General features: G+C 36.8%; 2 protein-coding genes across 2 annotated transcripts; one reads left to right on the top strand and one right to left on the bottom strand.

Moving 5' to 3' along the window:
• Positions 1-581: 581 nt before the first annotated feature.
• On the top strand, positions 582-19,068 carry LOC147323234 (receptor-type tyrosine-protein phosphatase H-like). Its single transcript, XM_086303490.1, has 21 exons — positions 582-909; positions 1,763-2,000; positions 2,226-2,480; positions 3,432-3,677; positions 4,668-4,913; positions 5,067-5,312; positions 5,908-6,159; positions 7,072-7,344; positions 7,844-8,101; positions 8,224-8,454; positions 9,137-9,394; positions 9,552-9,645; positions 9,729-9,782; positions 9,896-9,977; positions 10,127-10,217; positions 10,329-10,405; positions 10,584-10,718; positions 10,880-11,002; positions 11,200-11,360; positions 15,534-15,669; positions 17,416-19,068. The coding sequence occupies exons 1-21, from the start codon at positions 847-849 to the stop codon at positions 17,584-17,586; spliced, it is 3,690 nt and encodes a 1,229-aa protein (XP_086159616.1). The 5' UTR covers positions 582-846; the 3' UTR covers positions 17,587-19,068.
• Positions 19,069-19,272: 204 nt separating this feature from the next.
• On the bottom strand, positions 19,273-21,650 carry LOC147323233 (testisin-like). The gene is made up of 7 exons (XM_086303476.1): positions 21,416-21,650; positions 21,253-21,273; positions 20,897-21,059; positions 20,362-20,630; positions 20,128-20,273; positions 19,808-20,050; positions 19,273-19,712 (listed from the first exon to the last, which is right to left on the bottom strand). Exons 1-6 carry the CDS (start codon positions 21,468-21,470, stop codon positions 19,820-19,822), a joined length of 885 nt encoding a protein of 294 aa, XP_086159602.1. The 5' UTR covers positions 21,471-21,650; the 3' UTR covers positions 19,273-19,712; positions 19,808-19,819.
• Between the last annotated feature and the right edge of the window lie 3,539 nt (positions 21,651-25,189).

The raw sequence follows: 25,189 nt of genomic DNA, 5'->3' as shown, positions 1-25,189 counted from the left end.
TCATGTTTCCACAGTGGACAACAATTTTCTTTGAAATATCAGCACTTTTATTGAGCGCTACTCAAAATATGACACCATAAAGACTGTTGTGACTTTGTGCGCAGTTAACAGTATGAGGGTAAGTTTCTGTTCGCAGTTCCTTATTGAGATCAACCACAAGGAAGCGATAAATATCACAACTTTCTGAGACAGTGCTAAGACACAAGAAGGAGATCCACTCTGCTGTGAAAGCAATCAGCGGAGGAACCTAAACAGTGATTTTACTTAAAACCTTAAAAAGACTGGAAATTCTTAAAATAAAACAACACAAATATTATTTATTCAAAGTAGCAGTTCACAACTTTACCTGTGATCATAAACAAAAACGTCTCATCTTTTATTTGCCCATAATAAAGGCACACAAGCGGCCACAAGCATGAACAGATAAATAGCAGCTGATATGCAGCAATTACCTCCAATAAACATGTAAGAGAGGCAAATGCTCTTGATTGACGTACCTTTGACAAGCAGCACAGCATGACCGTTAATAAGGAAGTAACAGGCGGGGCAAAGGTCTCTGTAGTTGTACAAGGCCAGAAAGGAAAAGCAGTTATTTACTTAGTCATTTGCCAATATGAAAAGGGACCAGAGGTTACGAGAGGAGGATGTAGCTAAGAATTAAAAGTCAACAACTTTGAATTAAAGTTATCATAGTGCATGTCAGAGAAATTCTTTGCCAAGCTTAAGTGTGGTTTTTGTCAACATACCAGCAGAGGTGCTGAAAATAGCAGCTACAAGGTTATCCGGGGAAAACAAAGGAATTGAACAAGTTCAAAGTATGTGTGCCAGTTAGGAGTCCTGAAGACGATGAAGCTTTTATCCCTTATCTCAGACCACTTGTTGCTCTGTGTCTTCCTGAGTCTACTCTGGGTAAGTTTTTTTTTACCTTTCACTTTGATGGTGATCAGATAGCGAAGCTCAGTGTAGGTTACCCTCGACAAAAGGAAGCAGTGCAGTCAAAACCACAGTGAAGCCTAAATGCATGACATGCTTCATTATGTATTTGAAACACTATAGTTATGTTTTGTGAAATACTGGTTTGTACAGAAATACAAGAACAACAAAATCTTGTTAAATGGCATGAAAATTCTGGACTTTTCCAGATTTTGAAACATGAATTTATTCCTTCTTTGCGACACCGATCTGTTTCCTCTGAGAACAAAAAGAGGATGAAAGAAGAAAATTCAACAATATCTTAAACACTTACATGGTGCAGTGCTCATGATTTAATCAAATCAGATGTGGAATTTTAAAGAGTGTGTCCGAGGAGAAATGTGTTAGATATTTCATAGGCCAGTAAATGTAAGTAACTGTAGCTATAATATACAATATAATAATACATATGATTTGCATTTTTAGTAAAAGCAAACACTTAATTAATAGATTTTTTGCCAGCTCTGTGATTTTTATGTTATAGATGTTGCTAGTTGTAGAAGCTGACACATAAAATGCTAAAATAATTTGACACTGACTTATTTGTTTCCTGCACATCATTTTTTTTTTTTTTTAGTGAAAGTTTTTGTTCTTATAAAGCAGAAAGCTCAGAGGATATCTCGAAGTATTACTGTTCACATAATGTTTGTGATATAATGTAGATGTGAAATTAAAAGCAGCAAACATCGCTCTGTGACTCTGCCACAGACTCGTGTTAACTGGGTATTCAATGGTGATTTTTTTTCACAGATTTTAGATTCTGTATTTTTCACTCTTTTTCTGCTTTTAGGGCACAACTGACTCCAATACAACAATCACATCAACAGTGACGACGACAGTGAAAGCAGGACAGAAAAGTACAGCAAAAACAGAAACAAGCACAAGACTAAGAACCAATCTGCTGACAGGTACAACACAAAAAACCTCTCCACTAACTCAAACAACACAAACATTTACTCCACTGGCTCAAACAAATCCCACTCCACAGACTTCAACAGTGCAAACAACATCTACAACAGCAAAAGCCCGTAAGAATGAAACACTATACTAGACTTTTGTTGGTGATCGGTAAAACTGAAGTGAATGTCATTCTGGGTTTTTATTGTGGTAAAAGGTGAACACCACTCTCAAATCATCACAGCTCCTGACAATGTAACAAAAAAGGAGTGAAAGCAGTATAGTCAGTGCTTCAGTTCTTGTTCTTTTTTAAACTTTTTTTGAACTACAACCACTGTGTGTCTTTTCTTTTTCAGCTCCAGATAATGTTGACAGAGTGGATGTGACCACACAAAATGAGAACAGTATAACTCTGACCTGGAACAAGGTTAAGAACATCCCAACATACATCCTGCAATATGGTAATATAAGAGAAGATATTATTAAAACTGAAGAAGGACCCATAGTACATGTGGTCACTTCTCTGACTGCTGGGACAAACTACATATTCACTCTCTTCACCACGTCTGATGGACTCAACAGCAGTGGATACAGATTCAGTGCTGTGACAGGTTAGTGAGCACTGAATAAAACATTCAGTCTAATTAAAACATAAACAAAATACAAGATGTTGTTGGGAACATTGTTTTAGTTTCTTTTGTGTGTGTTTTTCTATTCTAGCTCCTCGTAATGCTGAAGAATTCGAGGCCGTTGGTCAAAATGAGAACAGCATAAATCTGCAATGGAAAACAGTCTCCAACAGTGACAGTTATCTACTTGTGTTTAATGAAAGAGAGATCAGCATTAGTAATTCTGAAAACGAATACAGAGTGTTAAATTTGACCAGTGGAACCAGATACACTTTCACTCTCTTCACTGTGTTTGGAAATGTCAGAAGCAGTGGAGTAAACTGCATCGCAGTCACTGGTAAGATATATTTTCTCTAACATAGACAGATAAACCAGGATGGACCGGCTCATTAGTACTTGAAACGTTAGCTGATGGAGAGTTGATGTTTTTTGTGTGTGTGTGTGTTTTTTTTAATCAAAGCCACTTTCCTCTGTTATCTTTAGCTCCACAAAGTGTTAATAATGTGACTGTGGTGCATCAAAATGAGATGAGTATACCACTGGAGTGGAACAAGGTTAAAAACATCCCAGAATACATCCTACAGAATAATAACATAAACATTTGTCAAATTTTCCAATTTGAATATGTCAAATACTAACCCGACCTATAATCCTAGACTGCTTACTGCTAACCTGGTGGAGGTTAACAGATTAAAAACATCTAAAACAGTCATAGTCCTTTAAAATGTTCCACAGTTGATGCTCCTCTACAACATGAACAAGAGCAGAGCTCTATAATGATGTTTAAGGTTTCTCAGAAACAGAAGAGTGTAGCTCACCTAATATTTTTCAAAAGGACTGATAAAAATACTGAAACTGAAGCCTCGCTCCATGTTTCTGTTTCTGACAGAAAATGTTGTTACAGTTTCTTGTTTGTGCGTTTTTCTATTCTAGCTCCTCGTAATGCTGATGACTTTAAGAAAAATGGACAAGATGAGACCAGCATAACTCTGGGGTGGAAAACAGTCCCCAACATCGACAAATACATTCTTGCGTTTAATGGGAGCAAGATCAACATTAGTAATTCTGAAAAAGAATACAGAGTGTTAAATTTGACCAGTGGAACCAGATACAATTTCACTCTCTTCACTGTGTTTGATAATGTCAGAAGCAGTGGAGTAAACTGCATCGCAGTTACTGGTGAGATGTAATTTCTCTAACATAGATAGATAAACCAGGATGGACCGGTTCATTAGTACTTGAAACTTTAGCTGATGGAGAGTTGTTGTTTTTTGTGTGTTTTTTTTTGTTTGTTTGTTTATCAAAACCGCTTTCCTCTGTTATCTTTAGCTCCACAAAGTGTTAATAATGTGACTGTGGTGCATCAAAATGAGACCAGCATAACTCTGGGATGGAAAACAGTCCCCAACATCAACAATTATATTCTTGTGTTTAATGAAAGAGAGATCAACATTAGTAATTCTGAAAAAGAATACAGAGTGTTAAATTTGACCAGTGGAACCAGATACACTTTCACTCTCTTCACTGTGTTTGGAAATGTCAGAAGCAGTGGAGTAAACTGCATCGCAGTCACTGGTAAGATATATTTTCTCTAACATAGACAGATAAACCAGGATGGACCGGCTCATTAGTACTTGAAACTTTAGCTGATGGAGAGTTGTTGTTTTTTTTTGTGTGTTTTTTTTTTAAATCAAAGCCACTTTCCTCTGTTATCTTTAGCTCTACAAAGTGTTAATAATGTGACTGTGGTGCATCAAAATGAGATGAGTATACCACTGGAGTGGAACAAGGTTAAAAACATCCCAGAATACATCCTACAGAATAATAACATAAACATTTGTCAAATTTTCCAATTTGAATATGTCAAATACTAACCCGACCTATAATCCTAGACTGCTTACTGCTAACCTGGTGGAGGTTAACAGATTAAAAACATCTAAAACAGTCATAGTCCTTTAAAATGTTCCACAGTTGATGCTCCTCTACAACATGAACAAGAGCAGAGCTCTATAATGATGTTTAAGGTTTCTCAGAAACAGAAGAGTGTAGCTCACCTAATATTTTTCAAAAGGACTGATAAAAATACTGAAACTGAAGCCTCGCTCCATGTTTCTGTGTCTGACAGAAAATGTTGTTACAGTTTCTTGTTTGTGCGTTTTTCTATTCTAGCTCCTCGTAATGCTGACGACTTTAAGAAAAATGGACAAGATGAGACCAGCATAAATCTGGGGTGGAAAACAGTCCCCAACATCGACAAATACATTCTTGCGTTTAATGGGAGCAAGATCAATATTAGTAATTCTGAAAAAGAATACAGAGTGTTAAATTTGACCAGTGGAACCAGATACAATTTCACTCTCTTCACTGTGTTTGATAATGTCAGAAGCAGTGGAGTAAACTGCATCGCAGTTACTGGTGAGATGTAATTTCTCTAACATAGACAGATAAACCAGGATGGACCGGCTCATTAGTACTTGAAACTTTAGCTGATGGAGAGTTGTTGTTTTTTTTTGTGTGTTTTTTTTTGTTTGTTTGTTTATCAAAACCGCTTTCCTCTGTTATCTTTAGCTCCACAAAGTGTTAATAATGTGACTGTGGTGCATCAAAATGAGACCAGCATAACTCTGGAGTGGAAAACAGTCCCCAACATCAACAATTATATTCTTGTGTTTAATGAAAGAGAGATCAACATTAGTAATTCTGAAAAAGAATACAGAGTGTTAAATTTGACCAGTGGAACCAGATACACTTTCACTCTCTTCACTGTGTTTGGAAATGTCAGAAGCAGTGGAGTAAACTGCATCGCAGTCACTGGTAAGATATATTTTCTCTAACATAGATAGATAAACCAGGATGGACCGGCTCATTAGTACTTGAAACTTTAGCTGATGGAGAGTTGTTGTTTTTTTTTGTGTGTTTTTTTTTTAAAATCAAAGCCACTTTCCTCTCTTATCTTTAGCTCTACAAAGTGTTAATAATGTGACTGTGGTGCATCAAAATGAGATGAGTATACCACTGGAGTGGAACAAGGTTAAAAACATCCCAGAATACATCCTACAGAATAATAACATAAACATTTGTCAAATTTTCCAATTTGAATATGTCAAATACTAACCCGACCTATAATCCTAGACTGCTTACTGCTAACCTGGTGGAGGTTAACAGATTAAAAACATCTAAAACAGTCATAGTCCTTTAAAATGTTCCACAGTTGATGCTCCTCTACAACATGAACAAGGGCAGAGCTCTATAATGATGTTTAAGGTTTCTCAGAAACAGAAGAGTGTAGCTCACCTAATATTTTTCAAAAGGACTGATAAAAATACTGAAACTGAAGCCTCGCTCCATGTTTCTGTGTCTGACAGAAAATGTTGTTACAGTTTCTTGTTTGTGCGTTTTTCTATTCTAGCTCCTCGTAATGCTGACGACTTTAAGAAAAATGGACAAGATGAGACCAGCATAACTCTGGAGTGGAAAACAGTCCCCAACATTGACAAATACATTCTTGCGTTTAATGGGAGCAAGATCAATATTAGTAATTCTGAAAAAGAATACAGAGTGTCAGACTTGACCAGTGGAACCAGATACAATTTCACTCTCTTCACTGTGTTTGGAAATGTCAGAAGCAGTGGAGTAAACTGCATCGCAGTCACTGATGGTGGTAAGACATATTTTCTGTATTATAGATAAATTAGCCCAGATGGACGCCTCATTAGTACTTGAAACTTTAGCTGATGGAGAGATTTTTTTTGTCAAAGCCACTTTCCGCTGTTATCTTACCACAAAGTGTTAATAATGTGACTGTGGTGCATCAAAATGAGATGAGCATAACACTGCAGTGGGAAAAGGTTAAAAACATCCCAGAATACATCCTTACTAAAACTTAGGAAACCAAAATGGTTACTTAAGGATGTCATTTGTGAATCAGAATTTGTAAAATTGTCTTTATTTCATCTTTAGCTCCTTATAATTCACAGCAACTGCATTTGAATCAGACTAAATGAGACCAGAGCTTCATTTATTTATTAACATAGGGGAGACCGGGGATAGTTGTAACATTTTTGACATTTCTGTCTGTAAATTGAAGCTCTTTTAAGGTAGTGGATTCAAAATGTAATGCAAAGTATTTACATGTCTCTGCTATTAAATAGTGCAGCTATTTTCTCTGCAGCACAATTACCCATTGCATGGTATGGTCTCAAACACGAAGAGTGAAATGTTACAATTAACCCCATAGTCTGGGTTAGTTGTAACATATCCTGGGGTAAAATGTAACACAATGAAATAAGGGTACTAACAAAACATTAACATGTAATCTTTGTTTATTCAACACATGAATGCACTTAGAGCCATTTATGTAGCTATGTGTGTGTGTGACAGAATGCAAAAATCTAGCTTTTGAACATATTCCAACCCTGAACATATTAGCCCTGATTGGAGAAATTGGAAGTGTTACAACTGACCCACGTTACAACTATCTCCCCTATGTGTGTTGCTTTGTCACTATGAGTGCCTTGAAAGGAAAAAGTAACATCTATTTATGCTTCCGAAATCATTCTTTGTCCTCTTTCAGCTCCAAAAAATGTCCAGAATGTGACTGTGACACAAAATGAGAACAGTATAACTCTGATGTGGGAGAAGGTTAACGACATGCTAACATACATCCTAGAATATGACAGCGGTAGTATTGTTATTGGCAAGAATGACATGGACGGATGCACGACATCAGGTGCATCAGTTACATGTGTGGTCTCTTCTCTGACTGCTGGGACAAACTACAATTTTACCCTCTTTACTGTGTTTGAGAACGTCAGCAGCTCTGGATACAACTTTAGTGCACCGACAGGTATGTAATCAAGTGGGTTTTTTTAAACTGTTTGTTTTCCTTTGTAAAATTGTCTTTATTTCATCTTTAGCTCCTGATACAATATATTTAAAAGGGCAATATAAGTCCAAGTGAAATGTCCATGTTTTCCTTCTGGCCTGCAGTGCCATTTATCCATCAAGGCTCCACCCACCAACCATATCTCTGAGAAGAAGGAAGTGTGCATCTAACCCTGATGATAGGCTTGTGCTTGTAATAGAGCAGCAAATATGAATGATGTGCTCTTAGCAAGCAGCATGCTTAATTATTATATTTTATATGTAATTATTTTATTATTTGTATATATAGTTATTATTTATTCAATTAATTTTAATGCTGAGTGCCATTTAGCTCACACACCTATTCAGGCTTAAGTATGTAAAAGCTTGTGATAACTGAACTAGCTCTATACTCCTGTATTTCATTTTAAAAGAAAAAGATGAACAAATTCCACTTCTGAGTTTTGTTTTTGTTTTTTCAGTTCCACCAGTGGTGCCTTGGGTCAGTGTGACTGAACGATTTGCTAACAGCATAACTCTAGAGTGGGAGAACATGAATAAAGCCTGGCAATACGAGCTTCAAATCAATGGTGATGTGCCAAGTAGTGTGTCAGACGTCTCCTCAGATACAATCAGAAAAGTAGTGACATCTCTTCAGCCTGGATCACAGTATGATTTCAGCTTAACCACAGTGTTTGCTGGACTCAGGAGCACTCCTTATACGAATTTCACAGTAACAGGTAAACAAACCCCCAAAACATCTCTGTGTTAGACTTTTATAACTTTTTCTTGTCTCTATTCAATGAGTTGTATAAAAAAAGAATCAGGTTCTTGCGTATAACTATTTTCTCACCCCTTTCAGCCATCGACTGTGCCAGTGCAGACTGGAAAGTTACCAACTCATCAATCAAAGCAAAGATTGAAGGCTTGTTTTCGACCGCAACGGCCCGTAATGGATCTAACGTTCATGTCAGTGATGGACGTGAAAATGTGTCGTTTACTGGACTTTACCCTGGTGCCACCTATAACATCTCTCTTGTCTATGAAAAGTCTTCCAGAGTTTTCTTGCAGTGTGAACACAAATTAACAATTCGTGAGTACAACAGAAACCATTTGAAGGACTAGAATCTGTAAATTAGTATTTAAGAACTTAAAGTAATAACTTCCTGAAAGATGAAGTGTGAATTCTTGTGATTTAGTTTTTAATTTTTACTCTTGCATTCAAATTTTAATCTTGAAAAAGTTTATTGCAGAAAAATAATTTTATGTACAATTTATATACCACAGGTTAACACACATATTTAATATGATTCAGTATGAATACATGAGTTTCAACCAAGTATCATTTTATCATTAACTAACTTATTAGTTTTGATAAATAATCTCAACAAATTAAAAAGGCTAAAACAGAAAATTCTAACTTCTGTAAGGCAGGAATTATTTTTGTGACTTGAGCTGTTAATCAATCATTACTACAGATTGTTTTTTAATTATAATTATATACAGACTGAGTAATTCTTTCAATGTCTAAGTTTGAGGTCTTCATTCTTTGTTTTTATATGAAAATCCAAAAATTTATTATTAACTTTTTAAAGAATAAGAGCACTGCTTTGACCTAAAAGTAAGACAAATAATCTTTCTACTTTAGAACAAATTTCTACTTTTTCTACTTTAGAACAAAGTTTTGTAGTATAAAAAGTTTCATTATATTTACTATAAGTCATATATTTTCTGCTTTAGTTTTGACTGTAAAACCTTTTTCTTGTTTTACTCAGTTCCTCCTAATCTAAATGCTCACTGTGAGTACTGGGCAGCTGGATACTCTGTTCTTATTAAATGGACAGACCCAGAGGGCGAGTGGACTAATGCGGAGGTGAATGTGACTGGAAAGACTCACACAGTAGCTAGTCCTGAAACTGAGATCACAATCAATGGATTCCAACCTGCCAAAAAATATAAAGTGTCTGTAACTTCAATGTCTGGGGTGAGGAGTTCTGAACCGCATGTGTTTTACTGCCAAACTGATCCAAGGGGTGAGTAAAAGTAACTATATTACCATGTTGCTGCTTGTAATCATAACAGTATACAGTATTTTCAACTTTGACTTGATTGTTTCATTTCACGCAAGTGTAAAAAATAAACCTCTAAACTTTTCAACTTCATTGCCAATTATGCTTTTGCTCCCTTTAGGAGTTATTGCAGGGTCCGTATTTGGTGTGCTTCTTTTTGGTCTCCTGGTTGCTCTGGTTGTCTTAATTTTCCTCAAAAGACCAGATATTATTAGGTGGGTCTCACTTCACCGACAAGAATAAAGTAAATTAAATTAATACATTTATCAAATTTAATGTCTTAATTTTGATCCTGCAGCAGAAAGAAGTCTTCATTCATTGGTGGATCCAAAGTATCTAACACACAGAGCAAGTAAGTGTTTTTTTTACAATGACAATTACCCACAATGAAGAAAAACATTAATTATGGCAAAATTAATTAATAAAATTGAGAGAGTTATGTTTTATTTATTTATTTATTTTTAGATCTATTCCTGCTGCAAAGTTTCCGGACCACTTCCATCAGCTGAGTTTGGACGAGAACAGAGGCTTCAGCGAGGAATATGAGGTGCATAAAAAGATCAAGATTTTTTTTCCTCTTCTGCTTCTGTGTGTTCCTGTTTTTGTGTCTTTACTGTTTTATTTCTTACCATTTTATTTGTTTTATGATGGCCAGTATCTCAGTTTCATGCTTTGTTATCTGCTACGTTCATGCAGTGCCTCGCTCCTGCTGGAACAGACCAGACACGAAAGACTGCTATTCTACCTGAAAACAAAGCGAAGAATCGTTTCAATAACGTCTTGCCATGTGAGTCTCTCCTCTGACTGTTGAACCGTGCTGTTGTGAGCTCAGTCTAGCAGTCTATGTCAGGACTACTGGAGGTGCACTGGAGTTAAATCACCTGTTTTCTCATATTAGATGACTGGTGTCGTGTGAAGCTAACTACATCAGATCCTGATGGAATTTCAGACTATATCAATGCCAATTACATGCCGGTAAGTGTTACATTAAGATAAAGTTCAGTGAAGATCTCTTTATAACTACACCATACAGAAAGCATATAAACAAGCACCTTTGTGCGATTTCATGAGCTTTCTTTTTTCATTTCTATAACGAGCAGAAGATATACAAGCTAAATTAGTCTACATATTAACTTTGTCCACTGCTTTTCAGGGCTACAGCAGTAACAGAGAGTACATTGCCACTCAGGGCCCTCTGCCCTCTACTGTTAATGATTTCTGGAGAATGATTTGGGAACAAAGAGTTAAGAGGATCGTTATGGTAACCAACTGCATTGAAGGAGGGCGGGTAAGTCTTCAGGAAAATCTTAAAATGTTTTATTGATAGTCTTTCATGGAAGTTGTTGTCAGGAGGAAACATACTGGTCACTTCACAAAGAACAGATCAAGATCTATGATTAAAATACATTTTGTATGTGTATTTTTTTTGCTTTTTGCTCATTTTTCTAGACCAGGTGTGAACAATACTGGCCTGCAGACAGCAAGTCATGCCTTTATGGAGAGCTGTTGGTCACCATGAGATCTGAGCAACAGGAGACCAACTGGACGCTGAGAGAATTCAACCTGAAAGATGTATAAAAACTTACTTATATCTTCTGAGTGTGTGTGTAGATGGTACTAAGTAAGGCTAGAAAACATGAATAGAAAACACTGAAGGCTTTAACTGTTAATGTTGCTTTTAAAAGAATAATGGTTGATTGATACCTAAAATATTATGCTGTATATCAAGACATAGGCCTAAAGTAACTGTATATGAATGTTCCTCACAGAGAAAAACCTCAGAAGAACAGACAGTTAAACATTTCCACTTTACTGCCTGGCCTGATCATGGAGTCCCAGAGTGCACAGAGATCCTGATCCAGTTCAGAGGACTGGTGAGACAGCACATAGAGAGAGAAGGGGGCAAAGCACCAACTGTGGTTCACTCCAGGTATGAAATAAGTGTTTCCTTTTACATGGGTGCAGGGTTGCTTTTATACAATATCCACCCAGCTAAAGTCACACACTCTAATACTGGACCACCTTTACTTTAGGCAAGGCAAGGCAAGTTTATTTGTATAGCACAATTCAACAACAAGGTGATTCAAAGTGCTTTACAGAGACATTAGAAACAAAAACAAATAAAAAGCATGATTTAAAATTGATTAAAACAAGCAAACAAACAAACTAATTAACAAACAAACAAAACAGTATATAAAATCAAAACAGATAAAATCAGAACAGTAGATAAAATCAGTAGTTAAATGTAAGTTTTGAAATTTAAGCTTAAAAGTGTGGATTTGGTGCTTTATTCAAATGCAGCTGAGAATAGGTGAGTCTTCAACCTGGATTTAAATAAACTGAGTGTTTCAGCTGATCTGAGGCTTTCTGGGAGTTTGTTCCAGATATAAGGAGCATAAAAGCTGAATGCAGCTTCTCCGTGTCTGGTTCTGACTCTGGAAACTGATAAAAGACCGGATCCAGATGACCTGAGGGATCTGGAAGGTTCATACTGGGTCAGGAAGTCACTGATGTATTTTGGTCCTAAACCATTCAGAGCTTTATAGACCAGCATCAGAACTTTAAAGTCTATCCTCTGACGGACAGGCAGCCAGTGTAAAGACCTCAGAGCTGGACTGATGTGGTCCACTTTTTTGGTCTTAGTGAGGACTCGAGCAGCAGAGTTCTGAATGAGCTGTAGTTGTCTGACTGATTTTTTAGGTAGACCTGTAAAGATGCTGTTACAGTAATCAAGCCTACTAAAGATGAACGCATGGACTAGTTTTTCCAGGTCCTGTTGAGACATCAGATCTTTTATCCTTGAAATATTCTTGAGGTGATAGTAAGCTGACTTTGTTATTGTCTTAATGTGTTTCTCTAAGTTTAGGTCTGCATCCATCACTACACCCAAATTTCTCGCCTGGTTTGTGGTTTTTAGATGTATAGATTGAAGTTCTCTGGTGACCTGTAATCGTTTTTCTTTGGCGCCAAAGACTATTACCTCAGTTTTGTTTTTGTTTAGCTGGAGAAAATTGTGGCACAACCAGTCATTAATTTCCTCGATGCATTTACCAAGAGCCTGTACAGGGCCTTGGTCTCCTGGTGACATTGTGATATATATTTGTGTGTCATCTACATAGCTGTGGTAGTTTATTTTGTTGTTCTTTATAATCTGTGCCAGTGGGAGCCTGTAAATGTTAAACAGAAGGGGTCCCAAGATGGAACCTTGGGGAACTCCACATGTGATACTTGTCTGCTCAGATGTGAAGTTACCTATTGATACAAAGTATTTCCTGTTTTCGAAGTATGTTTTGAACCAGTTTAGTACAGTTCCTGAAAGACCTGCCCAGTTCTCCAGTCGTTTGAGTAATAAGTTGTGGTCAACTGTATCAAATGCTGCACTGAGATCCAGTAAAACTAAGACTGACATTTTTCCACTGTCTGTATTCAGACATATGTCATTAAACATTTAGATGATCTTGTCAACAAACTTAGGTAAACTCACATCACTTACAACCCAAATTCCAACAATAAATATCAGCTCATTTTAAATTTGATGGCAGCAACACAAGTCAATAAAGTTGGGACATCGCCCCTCTTCTTTTAAGAGCCTATAAACATCTAAGAGAACTGAGTAGCTAAACTATAAAAGTGAATGGTCCTTGTTGAGTCTGCGCTTCAGCAGGCCCGCTAGTTCAGACTTATCACCCATGAAGAATGCAAGGCAGAACAGCTCAACCGGTTTTCACATGCTATAGCAAACGACTCCAAAGAACCAGCACCCACAGTTTCACAAACACCCATTGTAAAACCACCCTGTGGTGCGTCATAAAACTAAGGCACTGTGTGTGTGTGCATGTGTGTGTGTGCATATACAAGCCTGTGTATATGTGTGTGTGTGTGTGTGTGTGTGTGTGTGTGTGTGTGTGTGTGTGTGTGTGTGTGTGTGTGTGTGTGTGTGTGTGTGTGTTTATGATCACAAAGGGTCATCTCCCCTCACCCCTTTATCTGGCTTAGCTTCTTCCAACGGTTTACCATATACAGGTGAGGACATAAATGGCAGGAAGTAAAACATACTCACTAAATAAGGACAGAGAATTTTCACATAGGATGTCTCTACAGTTAAACACTACAGCTAATTACCTCCCTCACCATTCAACAGGCTGGGGATGGTAACAGAAACAGAAGAATGTCTTTGATCATACAATTTAAGGCAAGGCGTACAAATTTAAGTAACACAATGACAACATTTAACAATTTCAACCTAACAGTCCTAAGTTCCAAGAGATCCTCCAAATGGCCTATTAAAAGTAATAAAAGTAAAGTAAAAGAAGGTAAAAGGGCCACTTGCAGGACCTCTGGGATATTTATCTGAAAGTGTTGCTCTAAAACATATTTATAGTTTTCAACATTGATGGTGCCTATCCTATTGAATTATCACTAATGACCCCACAGACACACACACACACACACACACACACACACACACGGCTGCTGTTTTTTGAACTGAGTGGTGAAAGCAAGTCAAATAGTTTTGTATTTTGTTTTGTTTTTTATGATTTGGTTTCACCAAACTGAGCTCAAATTAAATTTAACTGAGCTCAAATCACAATCATTCAAGAATATTTTGCAACCATATTTACTCTCAAAAGATGATGGCTCATTACTTTCTCTCCAGATTTTAATATTAATTTTTAGATTTTATTATATTATAATTTTTTTTTTAATGCTTTAGAAATGTCTTAACCCATTTTAGGAGTTTCAGCAATTATATTTCTTTGCTTGATGGAGGCCAGTAATTTGACCTTTCTGAAATGGACTAACATATTTTTCATTACTACAGGATATGTCTTCCTAAATAACCGCTTAATAAATAAGATGCTACTTCAGGGTTAGGGTTAAATAAGCTATTGGTTGCCAAAATTATTAAACATTATTACTGATTACTGCAGTAAGTATGAATGGGAAAGCTATAGACTATTTGCTTGGTTAAATCCAGGTGTTTTGGGCTTTTTGTTTTGTCAGGCACGCTTTCTTTAGTCTCATTCACATTAGATTAAGAAGAAGTGACATAAAAGCTGGAGACCATAAATTTGGTCAGCATAAAGAATTTACTAATATTAAATCATAATTTATTAAAGGTCATTTTTTGTGTAAGTGCTGAGTTTAAAGATCTTCAGTTAGGAGCAACTAGTTCATCCTAATATTTACTTCTTTCCTTCTGTGGCCTTCAATCCTGTAAGATTATGAAAACTCACTGAAACAAATTGGGATCATTCTCATAAATATAAATACCACCAACGACACAATTGTGCTCCAGTGACTTTGTAGAATACAACATGCTGTGTTACAGTTATAGTCAGACCTCTTCTGGGATCTGCAGAGGAGGCATTCAATTAACCACAACATTATAAATTACTACGTACTCACATATAAACTCTACTATATGTGAGACTTTATAGAGACACAGCATGGACAGTGTCTGACTGATACTGTAAAAATATAATGTGATGTTTCGAGGCAGCGTATTAGGAGCAGGTGAAGGGTTGGTATCACATTCCCAAACACTCCTGTCTGTGATTAAAAGTCTTTTGTGACTAACAGTGTCATTCAGGTTTTGTGTTTTCTAATCCATTTTTCTTTCTGTCTTGATGTCTTGTTTTCAGCTCACTTTAGTTTCATTTTGCATTTACTAGTTTCACTTTGGTTTTTACTGTTTTGAAATGTTCCGTTTTATTTAAGCTTTCATTAGTTTGTGTGTTGTTGTTTTTTTAATAATTATAACATTTAGGGTATTTGTCAGGGGTATATTTTTAAAAGCATTGAGCAGATATTACATTACAAATTGCAAACACGTGCACTAAAGCCTTACTGAGCAGGCTGTGATGACAAATTTGACCAAAGGGACAAAGACTATAATTAAAGACATTTCCTCTATAATTTTATTGAAGCTTGTTGTTGTTGTGTACAGTATTGTTTTCCACATTGTTTTCACATCTAGTTATAGGTTCTAGTTTAGTTTTTGTTAACTATAATAACTTTGGCACAGACACAGTGATGAGAGCTTTCTATGTGACCTTAAAAACCTTTTGCTATCTTATTATGACGTTTGTGTCTCTCTTAGTGCTGGAGTCGGGAGAACTGGCACTATCATTTCCCTGGATGTGCTGCTTCAGCAGCTGGAGAAAGAACAAGCAGTCGGCATCAATGCCTTCGTACACAAGATGAGACTGAGCCGACCGTACATGGTGCAGACGGAGGTAACTGTGTTAAACTGCTTCTGATTGAGCCACCACTTCCTTAATTAGCTAATGTATTTCTTTATAGTCACAGCTGGTGACACAACACACAGACAGCACTTTATTCATCATAAGATATGCAGTTGTTTTTTTGTTTGTTTGTTTGTTTTAAATTGAGGTCCTTATTGTCCATCCTTTCATCTTAAAATATGAGTTTGAAAGATTTTTTTCTATTGTTCAATTTCTGTTTTCAAATTTTGTACACATTAACCAGCAGATGACTCCTTAAAATATTTTTAAAAAATCTTTAATGCCCAGTTTGTTCATTGTACATGTTACAGTAAAATAGGGCGATTTGATTCCAATTCACATGGTCCCGAATTGATTCGATCCACGGTTCGATTCGATTTGAATCTGAGAAATTTTGCCTCAGTCAGAAATATTATAATTCTGATCACATATCAGTACATATTTTTATATCTATAAAAAGAAAGCTGACACTTGTGAGAATTTATCAAAAGTGTAAGCATCACAGCAGATGCCTTTGTGTTAAAGTAACTGAGGAAAAAACAGAAAAACATGAAGGCGACTTTCCTTGCCTGGGATTTTATAGCTTTCTTTCAACATTGCAGCACAGTCTCAAAAATAAAGCATTCCAATTCTTTTAATAAACAAAAAGGTCCAACAAGCTTTGTTTTATGAAATTTTTTTTTTAGCTCTCTTACTTAAAAAGATGTAGACATAGACACAAAGACAAATACTGTCCAGAATGTCACAAACAGGACTATAATAAAATTTCAATCAAGTGTTTTGCTGTAGAGGTGGGCTTGGATAACGTAAAATCAATTCATTAAAACCCTAAATCGATTTTTAATACTAATTATATTTTTCCCGAAATGCCAGAATCTCAGGTTAAACCTCACAAAATTTCAACAATCACCAAACAGCTAAAACAGTAAATGAAAGCAGGTACACGGATTCTGCACAAAGACACAAACACAAAGCGCGGACCCATCGACAGATCAGAAGCAGTGAGATCTCTCACCCGACGGCATGGGCAGGGTCGGGGCTGAAAGCTGACAGCTCACTGATTCCCTGATTCCCGATTTGTATTTACGCCCTTTTTGCGCTAGATTCAGAAGCTGCAGGTTTTTATCTCTCTCCAAACAATATTGACTGAACCAGCAGCAAATGAAGATCCAAACTACGCTTCACATTTCGCTTCACGTAAACATCGTCATGAATTAGTTTTGCTGTTTTGCTCCCACCACGATAAAATCACACTTCATGCAGAGTTCGCTGTCTCTCTCCAAGAACAGTTTCCCATCTAAAAATCTTTTTTCTGCATTATTCGCTTGCTTATTATGCACAAGGCTACCGTTGTTTACAGCGCTGTTGGCCGCTGCTTTTTTTTTCCCTTTCACTTGCTTCCGAAAAGAAAGACTCATTTCTGCTGTTCAATAGGCTACTGAACAAATTTAAACTTTTTAAAATCATCCAAAATTGCAAAATGCTTAGCTGTGTCTCTAATAAAACCCCTGTAACTTTGCTCTGTCTCACTTCAGCAGCATCAGGTAATGTTCAGATGTTGATTAATGACTTAATGTTTCGGTTTTGATCTACTGCAGAATATTTTATGGTTAGGGTTAGGGGTTAGGGCAGAACTACTGCCTGTAAAGATCATAATATATTATGATATATTATGATCTTTACAGGCAGTAGTTCTGCATTTCAAATAACCAAAAACGTCTGGTATTTCCTTTTCAGTCCCAGTACATTTTCCTGCACCAGTGCATTATGGACAGTCTGCAACCAAAAGACACGAATGAAGAGAACATTTATGAGGATATATGTGAGAACACATACGAGACGCCAGACAGCATATACGTCAATGCCACTGCACTCCAAGAGCTCCATCGGCACAATGTAAATGCCTAGTATTAACCCTGCACTTAATCTTTTATGCACCCAATGAAAAACTATTTGTCTATGAGCAATATTTTGGTTTTAAACTACTATGCAAACTATTACATCTTAACTACACTTCAGATCTTATTTAGTTTGCATCTCTTCTAAATGTGTGATATTATAATTGTTGTTTTTGTGTGAGAAAATAGCCCTCTGATGACTTGGGAATGTTAAAAATGTCATGGTTCTGGGTCCTTTTCACCCATCATGTTGAGTTTCTTCTATTCTAGTGATATTTTGTATTATGGTTTATGTTCAGGTTCATTTATAGTCTTAGTTGTTCTGTTTTGAATTTCTTTATACTCCCTGTTTAGTTCTTGGGTTGTTAGGTTTCCCCTTGTGTCTTTGCCTCTCTCTCTGTGTCTGTGTTTATGTGTTTGTATGAGCCGTTGCGTCTTGTCTCCCTCCTTCTTTTCCATTCTATGTTTCCTGAGCCCATCATGTCTCCTCTCTCTCCCTCATGTTCCCTTGCTCCCTTTCGTCTGCCTTTCCTCCACTCCTCTGTCAAACTCATGTGTCAGTCATTCATTCATTCATTTCCTGTTATATTGTGAAGGTCTTGTGTTCCATGCTCAGTGTGTTTAGTTTTGGTTCCCTGGTGTCGTCATGTCTAATTTGTCTCAGCTCTGTTCCGCATGTATTTTCTGTTTCCTCGTCATTGTACTGTGTATTTAAGCTTCTGTTTCCCTCAGTCCATTTGCGTTCTCACGTAATTTGTGAATGTTGTATATGGGCTGATGTAGAGGGTGATTATTAGACGGGTAATTAAAAGCATTAAAAGCACAATTACCACAGTGACTCTAAAACATGACTGCACTGCAGGAGTATCTGTAGTGTATCGTGAGATGTTAAATGCAGTTTAGTATATACATTGCAACTGAGAAAAAATGAGTCTGTAGCCAGACTGTGACATACACTGACCATGCACTTCACAGGTACACCACTTCAGCTGCTTGTTAATGCAAATATCTAATCAGCCAATCACATGGCAGAAACTCGGTGCATTTAGGGATGTGGATAGTTTTTTAGTGTCTGTCTGAGCAGAAAAATGCAATTGTTAATTATCTGCTTAGATCACACAGGTACCTGAAGGCGAAATATAACAAGCAGACACATTTTTCTTTAAGGAGTCACAATAGAAGTCATCAGGAATTGATATCTGATGTATAATTCTTATAATTTGGATCCTTAAATAAAATAGACTGAAGGTTTAATGTAACTACTCGAGAAGATGGAGTGATGAAGAGATTGTGATTGTGATGTATTATAGAATGAAATTTAAAATAGCTTATCAAGAATATGCTCATGACTGCACATCTAAATTTAAAATTTTCTGTTTATATTTTCACGGACATTGTATGTTTTAATATACCTTTGTGTGAAATTAAATATATATGCTCAAACTGATTTAGCTTGTGAAAAAAGCACCCGTGATTTGTTAAAATTGTCACTTATGATGCAAATTGTTCACAAATAAATAATATATATAATATTTACTTTTGAATGATGTCAAAAACAAAATCATTTTTCTGCTTAATGAATGTTTATTATATTCTATATGTAATTAGAATTGCATTTAAATTTAGTTCTTAAATTTACTTTTAAATTTACATAATCATACCATTTATATTTAGACAACAGCATGAGAATGCACAGAACAGACATATTTATGTATAATTAGTTCACAGAAACATACCAAAATATTACAAAATAATCAGGTTATATGAATTAGTTTCTTCATTTTGATCTGAGCATTATTAGTACATTAAATAAATATAAATGGGTGCTAATGAAGATTGTTAGCATCTGTTGGTCATTTGTAATAACAAACTAATTCAACCTCCAACAACAACAAACCATAACAACAGGAACATGGAGATAACGAGGACAGCAAAAGACAGCAATAAGGAAACTCAGTAATCTGGTGAAATCTTGTCAAAAGTGCTGCAGGAGATGATGTTTCACTAACAATCTCCTGAAAGAATGACCCAAATCTTCAGGTTTTGGTAAAGATGTCAACATCTGCATGGCTCAGTTTACGTCCAGTGATTGTTACGACAGCAACTTGGAACCATGAAGACTCTGCTCTTATGTCCCTGTGGATGTAAAACAGGATTCATAATCAGTGAGATCCAAGCACAGTCTGAAAGCTATATATATATTTATTTTTTCCATTCATATTCAGACTCACTTAAGAGTCTTGTTAGAGACCAGGACAGGTGTAGCTGCTGTCAGGATCCAGCCCGCTGGAGATGAACTGCACAAATCCTGGCCTATTAGAGCGAATGCGGGACTTGATCCAGGACTGGTAACGGGACACTCTGGAGTAGACTCCTGGCAGATTGGGCCGAGCACAACCAGATCCAAAACTTACAATTCCAGACTGGACCCAAACAGAGCCCTGTTTACTCACCATTGGACCTCCTGAGTCTCCCTGTAGAGATAAAGAGGACACATCTGAGAATCTTTGAAACACCTGGTTATGTAACCAAATGAGATGATGAAGCCTACCTGACATGAGTCTTTGCCTCCTGCCAGAACACCAGCACAGATCATGTTGTCTGTGACTGTGCCCACTCCATTCAGGCAGTTACACTGTCTGTTTCCCACAACTGGCACCTCCACTTCTTGCAGCGTTTGAGGGAAGGGTAAGGCCACTGATGGGATGCAAGACGAGGAGCTGTTTACACACAAACCAATGAACCACAGAACACATGAACACTGAAACACCAACAACAGCCTCACCTCCCTCCTTGACTGCACCCCAGCCAGTCACCCAGCTATCAGTGCCATTGTTGAACACACTGCCACTCGCTGCCAGGCACACAGGTCTGATGTAGTCAGTGAATCTGACTGGTGAGGAGAGTCTGAGCAGAGTGATGTCATTGTCGTAGGTCTTACTGTCATAGTTTGGGTGCAAAATGATTTTGACAACATTTCTGGACACCTTATTTGGATTTGCACCCTGCAGGCTCTGAAGACCAAGAGAAACCGTCCACCCAGAAGGACTTGAACTAAAGTTATAGAAATGAAAAGAAAATATAGACGTTTTGACAAAAAAATGTACTGTAAACATTTGTCATTATGCTGCATTTGAGCTGGAAGAGTAAGAAAGCTTGGGTCAGTTTTTCAACATTTATGTTCATGAAATGTTTCAGGAATTACATAATTTTTAGAATTTCCAATCTGGTATTTGCCTTTTAGACAAATGTTAGTCAAAGTCCTGTTCTAGCTGGATCAGTTTAGGTATAAAGATTAAACAGATGTTTGTGTTACTCACCCAGAGAAGCAGTGAGCAGCAGACATCACCCACTCTTTGTTGATGAGGGAACCGCCACAAAAATGTTTACCACGTAGCTGCACGCTGACCTGCCACGGCCAGTATCCAGGTGGAGCATCTTCACCTCCGACTATCCTGCCGTTGAGTGGAGCAGTGCCACATACTGAAACAAAGATCAGCAGGATCAAACTTCAGAAGCAACATAAATCATTGTAGGAACACGGAAAACATTTTTTCTGTTTTTATCTGGATCCCGGTTAATTTTTTTATTTTAAAATACATAATTAATATTAAAAAATAATAAATTTGAATTAATGATTTGTTTTTTTAATCAGAGAAACTGTTGTTTTACCTACCATCAGGCTGAGCATTTGATTCTGGAAAGAAACACAACAGGATCAGTGTTGTTCATGAGAGGAGACAATTTTAAAAGGTTTTAAGTGAAAATATATATTTGCATTTATATTTTAAGTCAAAACATTTATGTTGCATGCACATGTTGGCATAAGCCTGACTTACCTGCTGCCAGGAGGCTCACCAAAGCAAATAAACGAGTCCACTGCCTCAACGCCATTGTGTAAATTCACAGTTCTTGTGTGTCCCTCTTTTGTACTTGTCACCCAGCTAGCAGTGAGTGGCAAATATATAAGCAGAGTGTCACCTGCCACTATGTTTGCCCTGCCCATGTGCACATCCCACCGCCAGAAAACTGAAGCATTTCCTTCTACCTTTAATTTCTGGGACAAAGATTTAAAGACCACAGTGCAATTTAAAAAATATATATAATTTTCTTTATATGTCATATTTGTAATAAACACGAATATTGGCAGTAGTTTTTGTTACAGACTTCTGCCCTTTTTACAGTTCTGTACTTCTTTCCACATTAATGTTCTCAAAGTCATCGAAAAACCTCCCTGTGGATTGTGAACCAAATAAGGAGATTAAATATGTAAAATATCCAAAGACTGAGTCAGCGTCATCTGCTGAGATTGTGGTGAAATTCTGTACAAGTCAGTCAGTTTACTATATCGACATAAAATGATATTTCAGTGACAAAATATTTACTGGTTTTGTCATGTGTTTTAATGACTATCCAGTATCATGTTGTCATGATGTGACAACTATTTACATCACATTCAGAAAACATTATGACTAATTCCCTTTACACCCTAACACTAAAATTGTTCCTGTTAATTTTTTGCCTCGTCATGAATCATTCCATACTTCATGGTTACAAAACAGAAACATAATATCTATAGATGTTTATAAAATACTTTTTTAAAAAGTCACCTCTGATATTCTAAACTGCCTGAAATCAAAGATTTATACAGCTATAACCATGTTAAAATATTTTGTAAGATAACCAAGCCAAATGCACCGTGAGACTGAAGCAACTTTCTGCAGAGCTCTGAGACATTCACAATATCAACCAACAGATCTGCTAAGGCTATAAAGAATGGCCACAATGGCCAACGAAAGTAGTCTGATAGGCTTCTCGAAGTAACAAAGAACCTGGTGATCATTCCAACTAAGCTTCAGAAATCCTGTAAACAATCTCAGTGCAACACTCCAGCATATCTTAGATTTATGGCAGTGGTCAGATGTTTGGTCTCAGTTCTACCATGATGAGTGTGGCATCAATAATCAGCTGCTCAATACAAGTCAGCATAACAGTGAAAGCATTGTGTTATAGGAATGTTCTTCAACTAATTAAAACCTGTTAAGAATGATCAGAAACTGAATGTAGAAACGCAAAGAGACATTATTAAGGTAAATCTGGAGCTCTAAATGTACCACAGGCCCAGAATGAAGGTCTTAAACTAAAGAAATCTACCATAAAAAAGAAAAAAAAAATTTCTCAATTGCTGGTTTGTTGTCAGCACTCAGTTTAATGGAACTGGTGACTTTCACATCTGGAAAAAACACAATTAATGCTGAAAAGTATATACACATATGCTCCCATCCAGATGGCATATTTTTTTAAAAAAAGGCCTTGCATATTTTAGCAAGACAATGTTTAACCACAAACTGCACTGATTACAAAGGCATACCTTTGCAGAAGACGAGTCGAGGTGCTGAACTGCCCTGCCTGCAGGCCAGACCATTCACCAACCCAAAACTGAAAATTTGGCCTATCAACCATTCCTTTAACGTTAGCTAGTAATGACTTCATGTACTTCTTCACAAATAAAATTTTAAGAGAATTTTAATTTTAAGAGTAATTTTTAGAGAAAAAAATTACTCATTATCATCTCACACATGTAGTGTTATCTACAGCTCCTTTCAGTACCATTTATTTAGAGTCTTTTTCTCCAATTGTTCTGTCTGAGTTAATTGCAGTAATTACTTCCTCCAAACCATCAACATGTCTTTTAGAGCCCATTGCTACAAGACTGCTCTAAGAAGTCCCACAATTAATTACTCCAACCAGTCTCTAATAATTAGATATGTACCACAGGCCTTCAAGCTGGCAGTAGTTCAACTGGAACTTATAAGGCCATCTTATGAGGCCATCTCTTGGCCCAGCAGTCTTAGCTAATTATAGGCCAATCTCCAACCTTGCTTTTCTCAGAAATTCTTGAGAAAGTAGTTATAAAACAGCTAACAGATCATCTGCAGAGGGCTGACCTATTTGAAGAGTTTAAGTCAGGTTTCAGAGCCCATCACAGCACAGAAACAGCTTTAGTGAAGGTTACAAATGTTACAAATCTTCTTCAGTGTTCGATACCATTAGATCCTGTCGACCATAATATTCCATTAGAGTGATTAGAGCATTACAGCAATAGAGTATTACAAGTACTGCACTGCAGTGGTTTGTATCATATCTATCTAATAGACTCTAATTTATACATGTAAATGGAGAGTCCTCTTCACACACTAAGGTTAATTATGGAGTTCCACAGGGTTCCGTGCTAGGACCAATTCTGTTTATATTATACATGCTTCCCCTGGGCAGCATCATCATCACTCTGAATGGCATTACCTTGGCCTCCAGTAACACTGTGAGGAACCTTGGAGTTATTTTTGACCAGGATATGCACCTTCAATTAAACAAATATGTAGAACTGCTTTCTTCCATTTGTACAATCTCACTAAAATTAGAAATATCCTGTCTCAGAATCACGCTGAAAAACTAATTCATGCAATTATTACTTCTAGGCTGGACTACTGTAATTCATTATGATCAGGATGTCATAAAAACTCCCTGAAAAGCCTTCAATTAATCCAAAATAGTGAATACCGTATCACCTAGAGCACTTTGCTCTCGCACTGCAGGCTTGTTGTTCGTAGAGTATTTAAAAGTAGAGGCAGAGCCTTTAGTTTTCAGGCCCCCCTTCTGTGGAACCAGCATCCAGTTTGGATTTGGGAGACAGACACTATCTGTACTTTTAAGATTAGGCTTAAAACTTTCCTTTTTAAAAAGCATATAGTTAGGGCTGGATCAGGTGACCCTGAATCCTCCCTTAGTTATGCTGCAATAGGTCTAGGGTGCTGGGGCATTGCCATGATGCACTGAGTATTTCTTCTTCAGTCACCTTTCTCACTCACTATGTGTTAATAGACCTCTCTGCATTGAAACATACTTGTTATTAATCTCTTCCACAGCATGTCTTTTGTTCTGTCTTCCTTCTCTCACCCCAGCCGCTTGCGGCAGATGGCCGCCTCTCCCTGAGGCTGGTTCTGCTGGAGGTTTCTTCCTGTTAATTCAATTCAATTCAATTTTATTTATATAGCGCCAAATAACAACAAAAGTCGCCTCAAGGCGCTTCATAAAAAGGGAGATGTTCCTCCCCACTGTCACCAAGGTGCTTCCTCATAGTGGGTCATATGATTGTTGATGTTTTTTTTGTCTGTATGTATTATTCTAGGGTCTACCTTACAATATAAAGTGCCTTGAGGTGACTGTTGTTGTGAATTGGTGCTGTATAAATAAATTGAATTGAAAATGGAAAATTTAATTTGTCCCTGGGGCATTCTAAGTGTAGAATGTAAAAAAGAATTTACACAATTGTATGATGAGCTTCCCATGACAAAATGTGACAAAATGTTAGGGGGAAAACACTTTCTGAGAGTACTGTATGACTTATCTAAAAGAAAAGTCTAAAAAAAAAAACCAAAACAAAACAAAAAACACTACAGTCTGGCATCAGCTAGTTGAGTTATTCATCTTGTTCCTGCAAAAGACAGCTCATGATATAAATCACTGGATTTGGTCATTATAATTAAAAATAGCAGTCACCAGATGATGGTTAGGGAGGGTGGATTGTTATCATGTCCTCATACATGCAGACA

This window comes from Aulonocara sp. 'chitande type north' Nkhata Bay, linkage group LG8 (assembly GCF_057382095.1).
Source record: "Aulonocara sp. 'chitande type north' Nkhata Bay isolate Kocher_YH1m ecotype deep benthic linkage group LG8, A_spYH_male_GT1.1, whole genome shotgun sequence".
NCBI lineage: Eukaryota > Metazoa > Chordata > Actinopteri > Cichliformes > Cichlidae > Aulonocara > Aulonocara sp. 'chitande type north' Nkhata Bay.
Note: the sequence above shows the minus strand (reverse complement) of the source record. Positions and strands in the feature narration are given on the sequence as shown.